Genomic DNA, 7997 nt, shown 5'->3' on the forward strand with positions numbered 1-7997 from the left:
GGGTACATATCCAGGAGCCCTCCCCCCCACAACTTGCATTGGAAGTAGAGAACTAATGTTGATCCCACTTAAGAATCTAGATCACATGGCTCCAGTTACGGTACAGATACAAGTATGAATATACAAGTAAGGACACTAAGAAAATTTAATATAAAATGATGGTTGAGTATATGTGTGTATATATGCAAATACCACAAAAATTTAAAATCAAAGCAAGATTGAAATCAACAAGTACTAATGCATATTGATGACCAATAAGTTGCAAGAACATAATAAAGACAATGTTAGAAACAAGATAAATTAAGTAAAAAGAAAAGTATTTTGGTTTCTTTTTAATCCAAAAAGTATCCAAGTGTATCCAACTACTTGCTAAAAAAGTATCCAAGTGTATCCAACTACTTGCTTTGCGTGTTGGCATGGTGACATAGGTACGAGGATCTTACTAAAATACCCATATGTCTGAGCTATGAATTGCGATAAAATTGCCACATATTTGGGTCACTTAATAATCTATGTTTTCACTCCCACCCCACCAAATAATACGAGTTATACTTCCCACCGAGGAACACGCAATGATGATCAACAAGTATTTCTAGAACGTACGTGTTAATGTACTTATTTATTTATTTTGATCAAGTTAATCAGTCACCTAGGTGAATTAATGGTTGATTAGTAGGGGGGGCAAAGTCTCACAATATATATTGTAGAGTAAAAGCTTTTACGATTTAAGGGTGCAACTAAAGGTTTATATTGTTGGACAGGCCAACATGTGGGGCCGGCTAGGCGCCCCACCCCCAACCGCTATCAACCCAACTGCCACGGGAAAATCAAATGGCATTAGTTTATCAGAAAAGGGGCTAAGGCATGGGGCAACTTCCGTAAATAAAGCCAAGGACGATGGCGATCCTCTCGCCCTCTTTCTGCCTTTTGTTTTTTTTTTAAATAGAGGTGCTGGTGGCGAGAGTCCACCAAGAAGGCCAACCTTCTTCTCGCTAATTTCTTCCTTCCTATCCTGTCACTCTCGGTAGGTGTGCAAGCCTCTCTCCTTCTCTCTCTCTCTCTCTCTCTCTCGAGTTTCTTCCCACTTTCCATTCCGACCGAATTTTTTATTCGTTTCGAAAGTTGGTAGGGGTGGCGTTCTGTATTAAACCCGACCGAGCCTCTCCAGAAATTTCAGGATCCTTGGAGTTCTCTTCTCCGGACTCCTGTGATCCTCTCAAGCTTTGGGAAGAGCCCATCTTCTCAAAATTTCATCTCTTTGGGAACTGAAGGAATTCAATCACAAAAGGTATGCGATTTCTGTTCTTCTGTGTTTCTTTTCCCTTTTCGCTTTTGGGGTTTCGGTTGCGCCATCTTTTTGAAATTGATGTGGTTTTGGCTTGGTTAGAAATATTAATCGATCGAGTAATTTCTGCGAATATTGGGAAACCAACATGCCTTCGAGCCCTCGCATGTCCGCCCAAATCACTTCCCACATGAGCCTTCCTGTCTCTTTGGGAATGACTGCCAGGAGACGTGCTCAACTTCCACTTCTTTCATCGCCCAGAAGAGTGACTTGCTTCCTGCTTCCAATTCTTGGAATTCTGTATATGCAGCAAATTCTGCAGCATGCAGAGCGTTCCTTCTCTTTTTTGGCTTTTCCCTTCTTTCCCTTTTAAATCTCCTTAGAGGGCCTGAATTTTATATGATTGAAGTCGATACAATGGTGGGAATCAACTTCCCAATCTGAACTAATTAATTAAGTACGACTTAGCTCTGTCTAACTTTCGAAGATTCCAAAGTGTTTAAAGTAATATAATTGAAGAAAGTAGTTCGCAGCCGAAAAGTCAGGTTTCATCATCGGCAAACTGGTTCGTATCAATCTGCAGATGCAGATCGACGAAAGAACACTGGAAAAGAGGCGGGTTCCGTTCAATATGGGAAGGGCTTCAGGAATGTTTCGAAAGGCCCGTCTAGGACTCGGCTTCCGTGCATAAAAAATGACATTCAATTATTGGTAATCATAATCTTTGCCAGTTTTTTTTCCCAAGGCTGTAATTGAAAGGAATACCACATCTATTTTATAAGAAGAGTATTGTAGTCAATCTTATCGGCTTCCTGATTCAGACCAAACCGGCGCCTCAGTCAGGTCAATCTTAGTATCTCAGTTTCTTAAGTTGTTATTAATGTTCAAGCTTTAAATGAACCAACATAAAATAAATGGGTTCGCAAAGCGCGGAAGTTATCTCGGAGTCTTTGTCAGAAAGGACTTGCCTTAGATACTCGTACTGGCAACATTCGAGTGCCCTTGCCGTCGCTTTGTGTTGCGGCTCATGAATGTAAGGACCACATACGCTTGGATCTGGTAAAAAATGCGTCAGGGAATTGTGCGAGACACCTCGAGTGAAAATTCAAAATTGTTATTAATCTGAATTCAAGATGGAACTTTTCTGATCTACCAATGGTTGAGAATGACTACTTTTGCACAACTCCCAGCCTAGTATGATGGCGTTAAGACAACAAGCTGATGCTTGTAGGATTCGAACTATGACTGCTCATGAAGCAGCCGATGCACTAGTTGCGTGCACAATCATGGGGTGCTGATACACCCTGGGAATAGTATAAAGGGAGGGTTTCGTCTCTCACCTGACAGCCATGGTGCCCACACCGGTGCCGCAAAGTTAGTTTAATATTTTGATATATTTAGTTGTTATACATATAAATGCTCCAAACAAATGAAAATTCATTTCTTCCCCACTCCCTTCCTCCCCCTCCAAACTCAGATTTAGAAAACACAAAATTTGAAGTTTTTAATTTAAAAGATTTAAAATTTGGCCACTGTAAAATTTTTGAAAAACATAATTTGACCCTTTTAAAAGTTTTGAGAATACTGTTCAGCCTCCCAATTAAGAATTACTAGCTCCATTCCGAAGCAAAGGAAGGGAATATACTTTTTTTATTTTTTTAAAAACTTTTTTATAATTTTACTATTTGGCGTAAAACTTGAATCGGAGTTAAGAAAGTCCCAAATTTATACGCGTCAAGGCAAACTTGGCGTTGAGTCCTTCGTTTTGTAAAATATGCAGCTAAAGAGAGATATACGTGAGGCAAGGTTCCTTTGCCCCTCTCATCTCAATTATCACGAGAAGAAACGTCGGGGTTGGGGTCGTGTTGGACTTTTGACTGTGGGTGGCTGCCGAAATCTTCCTTCTCGTCATTTTGGACTGGGCCAGGCGTGTACGTGAGACAATGATGGGGGAAGGCGTCTCACTTTTCTTCCTTCCAGTGGTTGGTGGGGTTGGTGAGAATCAAATGCTTTGAAAATGGTTCTCCTTCCTTGGGTTGGTGAGTGGGGTAGGGATTCGTCCTTCCCTATAACGACGTTGCTTCTTCCTACATCAATTGAGAGAGTCCAAAGAACGCGTTATTCAACAAGTGATTTCTTTTGATGATGGCCAAACCGAAGTTAGACAAACGGTTACTGTCGAATTCTTCAGACAAATAAATGGATGCATCTGTCACTTGAAAATGATCTATGCTTTCATATCCTCATCAGGGCAGAAAATGAAAATATTCTGAGCCGAAATCATTTTCCTAAGGAATGAACGCCCACGGTTACTGTCGGCAATAATTGAAGCTCAAAGTTAATTAGGTTGGTTCACCAATTCAGACGCACAATGGTTGGTAGTCGGTAAGAAGTTCTGTCCCGTTAGCAGGAAAGCTAGAACAAAAGGAAATAGAAAAAAGAAAAAACCAATTCCTAGAATTAAGCCGCCCTCCACGCCATGCCCCTGTTCGCACTTTTAAGAAACAAAAGCAGAAACCGCATCTTTCAAAATCTCCACTTGTTTATCCGGTTAAGAGTTGCAGTAAGACTTGCCACAATAAGATGCTCACCAACTGTTTGATGAATTGATCGAAAACTGTTTGCATTCTTCCTGTACATATTCCGAGGTTTTATCACTAGCACAAGAACTGGGTGTCGTATGCCCACTGTTTGGCAATAAATGAAATACTAACGTATTGCTAACGTCATACGATGTTTCTTTTCTACGTTGTAATGACGTTACGCTTTCCCGATATATGGAAAAAAGCGTATGTCACGATAGTAATTTCATTCTGTGTGAAAGTAGCAATGAAATCCCTCAAATTTATGAATTTCTGTCCCCAAACCAAAAGCATTTTTGTTTCCATTGCTTGTCTGTGCATGTTGGTGCTACTGATGTACTTTATAATATTGGTTATAGAACTCAAACCAATTCTTACTTTGTTGCATCAGTTAGGAAGATGAAGATCACAATCAGAAGCTCAACAATGGTCCGCCCCGCGTCCGAGACCCCACAGGGCGGGCTGTGGAATTCAAACGTGGACCTTGTGGTGCCGAGAATGCACACGCCCAGCGTCTACTTTTACAGGCCCAACGGCAGCCACAACTTCTTCGACACTAAGATACTGAAAGAGGCATTGAGCAGAGCGCTGGTTCCGTTCTACCCCATGGCCGGGAGGCTCAGGCGAGACGAGGACGGCCGGATCGAGATCAACTGCAACGGCCACGGCGTTCTCTTTGTCGACGCCATTGCCGAGGCCGAGGTGGATGATTTTGGAGATTTTGCTCCCACCATGGAGCTCAAGCAACTCATACCCAAAATTGACTACACAGAGGACATTTCTTCCTACCCGCTCTTGGTTCTCCAGGTAAACAAGCCTTGTTCGTGACAAGCTTTTCCATTTCCTTTCCTTATATGAAGCTCGCTTTTCTCGGTAAAAGTATTTCCTGTCGCATTTTTTTTTTTAAAACCGGATATGGATCCGTATACCATTTGATGGATTTGTTAGCTCTAGGCAATATCAACCAAATCCAGTGGACAATCCAAATCCTAACCGTACCCTGTGATTCTCCAGCATAAAACGAAAAACAAGGGGAGGAGAATTAAAGAACTGAAAATACTTTTATTAGGTTCAATGTTGGTTCTGGATCAGGACAAGGGTCCAATTTTTGGCCTTAGACGTTGGCCCTACTCTTCCAGCCATGTCTATCGATGATCTTTGTTTGCAATATGAACAACGCTCTTCTTCTACAGGGAACTGCTGATAAGGTTGATGTGGTATTAAGTCTCACCAGGGTTAGGCATGTTTGGGTTTGGCAGGTTACGTTTTTCAAGTGCGGAGGCGTCTCTCTCGGCGTCGGAATGCAGCATCACGTGGCGGACGGCTTCTCCGGCCTGCACTTCGTCAACTCCTGGTCCGACATCGCGCGTGGAATGGACGTAAATTTCCCCCCCTTCATAGACAGGACCCTCCTAAGGGCAAGAGATCCACCGAGGCCTTCCTTCCCTCACATAGAATACCAGCCAGCCCCGCCGCTGAAAACCAAGGCACAGTTACAGGTTCTGCCGGAAAAAGGCCAAAATGTCCCTGCATCCGTCGCGATTTTCAAGTTCACCAGAGACCAGCAGATTGCCCTTAAGAGCAAGGCCAAGGAAGGGGATAACACCGCGAGCTACAGCTCCTACGAGATGCTGGCCGGTCACGTTTGGAGATGCGTTTGCAAGGCTAGGGGCCTTGACCATGACCAAGAGAGCAAGCTGTACATAGCCACTGATGGCCGGTCGCGGCTCAGGCCGGTGCTGCCACCCGGCTACTTCGGCAACGTCATCTTTACGACAACGCCGGTAGCACTATCCGGCGACCTGACGACCAGGCCCACGTACTACGCTGCGAGCCGAATCCACGAGGCATTGATGCGGATGGATGACGAGTACCTGAGATCGGCACTGGACTACCTTGAGCTGCAGCCGGACCTGAGCAAGCTGGTCCGTGGGGCGCACACGTTCCGGTGCCCGAACCTGGGCATCACCAGCTGGACCAAGCTGCCAATCCACGACGCGGATTTCGGGTGGGGCAGACCAATCTTCATGGGCCCCGGTGGCATAGCTTATGAGGGCCTGGCCTTTATGCTTCCCAGCCCTTTCAACGATGGGACCCTCTCGTTAGCCATCGCGTTGCAACCTGACCACATGCGCCTGTTTGAGAAATTCATATATGATATATAAACCTCATAAGCCCAATATTTTCTTCTCTTTTTGGATGGACGTCTGTAGAATGTAGTTCTATGGCCCCTCTGAATCACAGAGTACCCCAAAGACTCTTTAATATTTGCGTCTTTCTGTATTGATGAGCCTTTTTTTCGTTCCTTCTTTATCTTATTTATCTTTCCTTTGTAGATACACTTGATTATATAATTCCTGGTGCATTCCTTCTTATTTTCTAAACCAACAAACCGTGTGCACCTTGATCCTATTCAAGAAAAATAAAGTTGTATATTGGGATAGTGATCAGCACAAGCTTCTTGTTTGAGGGGAAAGCGGTTCTTGATCAGTCTCACCAATCCCGGTCCATACTTTGTAATTTCATGTTTGTTTATTTATATATAATGTTTTATCTGATCAGTATTAATTTGTTAGGACTAGATTGGCATGGGTTTAGCCTAGAAATTTCCTCAGTTTATTTGATGAACGCGGGAGGGAATCCGACTTGAATATTTAATTGGTTCTGTTTCTTCCACCACCAAACCAGAACTTGTCGTATTTGGTACAGGTATGGATCACCAATTTTCTGTGGTCCCAAGAATATTGTTCAGTTGGGGTCCTGATAAATATTCAGATAGTTTAAATTTGATGAATAACTTGAATATCTCATCAAAGATTTCTCTGCAAGGTTAGATTTGTTTAACAAGATCAGGAATATTATAGATCACCAGAGTGATGATGAGAGTAAAGAATTAAGCCCATTTCTGACAGAGCTCTTGAGCACTGTTTCTTTATCTTCATTCTCATTTAAACATTTTCACATGTGCGGTTCAACATGGAGATGCAAATAGCTCATTGGTTGATTTCATTTCAAATAACATTATTAGTTAAGGGATCATAATTTATCCAGACAACAAAGGTAGTTGTGACATTACACGCTACATACTTTGCTTCTTGTGTGTGCCGAGCAGCACACCCCTGTTTCTTATAGGACCAAGCTATCGCTCTACCTCTAAAGAGAAATACATATCTAGATATAGACTTACTGTCATCTTTACAACCAACAAAATCTACATAAGAGTAACCAACTAATGTTAACTCATTAGATTGGAAGGGCAATTTCAGCCCTTTCATTCCTTTAATATACCAAAAAATTCTTTTTGCAGCTTGCTAGTGATGCCAAACAGGATTACTTTGGTAGCGGCTTACATGACCAATAGGAAAACTTATGTCTGTGCATAACATTAGATACATTAAGTTGTCTGAGTATATGAAACATTTAATTTCTGTTGTCCTTGATTAGGACAATTACTTCTGCTTATATTTTCTTCTTTAGCTATGAGAGTTTCAATAAGTTTGCAATCTTGCATTCAGAGTTTCTTTAAGATATAATCAATATATTGTTCTTTGTTCAAACTCAGAATCCTTGAGTTTCTTTCTCGAGTGATCTTTATTCCTAATATATAGGATGCTTCACACATGTCCTTCATTTCAAAGTTTTCGCACATCAAGATCTTTGTTTTGAGTATCATTTTGTTATAATTTCTATTCAGTAAAATGTCGTCGACATATAATGACAAGATGCAAAAGAGACTCCTACTTTTTCAAACATACATAGTGGTCTGGCAGATTTGTTACATATTCAAGTTTACTAATTGGCTTATGAAAGACAAAATACCATTGTTTAGGTGACTGCTTCAAACCGTACAAAGATTTATTCAACTTGTACACTTTGTCTTTATTTTTTACGATGACACATCCTAGTGGTTGAGTCATATATAGTCTCTTATAACTCACCATTTTGAAATGCAGTCTTAAAATCCATTTAACAAATATCCAAGTCATATAAGTCTGGTACAACCAAAATTATTCTAACTGATGCAAATTTTTCAACAGATGAATAAGTTTCTAAATAATCAATTCTTTCCTTTTGGGAAAAACTTTTCATCACTAGTCTTGCTTTAAATTTCTTGATTGATCCGTCAGCCT

At 41.5% G+C, this 7997-nt stretch overlaps 1 protein-coding gene across 1 annotated transcript; it reads left to right on the plus strand.

The window, feature by feature from the left end:
* Positions 1 to 965: 965 nt before the first annotated feature.
* LOC116252816 (shikimate O-hydroxycinnamoyltransferase-like) lies at positions 966 to 6242 on the plus strand. The gene is made up of 3 exons (XM_031627371.2): positions 966 to 1288; positions 4259 to 4674; positions 5127 to 6242. Exons 2-3 carry the CDS (start codon positions 4267 to 4269, stop codon positions 6030 to 6032), a joined length of 1314 nt encoding a protein of 437 aa, XP_031483231.1. The 5' UTR covers positions 966 to 1288; positions 4259 to 4266; the 3' UTR covers positions 6033 to 6242.
* Positions 6243 to 7997: the final 1755 nt, after the last annotated feature.

Source organism: Nymphaea colorata, chromosome 4 (genome assembly GCF_008831285.2).
Source record: "Nymphaea colorata isolate Beijing-Zhang1983 chromosome 4, ASM883128v2, whole genome shotgun sequence".
NCBI lineage: Eukaryota > Viridiplantae > Streptophyta > Magnoliopsida > Nymphaeales > Nymphaeaceae > Nymphaea > Nymphaea colorata.

Excerpts from the sequence above, each read along its gene's own strand:
- LOC116252816 (XM_031627371.2), top strand. The coding sequence starts at position 4,267 with ATGAAGATCACAATCAGAAGCTCAACAATGGTCCGCCCCGCGTCCGAG. Across the intron at positions 4,675-5,126 it reads ACCCGCTCTTGGTTCTCCAG|GTTACGTTTTTCAAGTGCGG; the intron begins GTAAACAAGCCT and ends TGGGTTTGGCAG.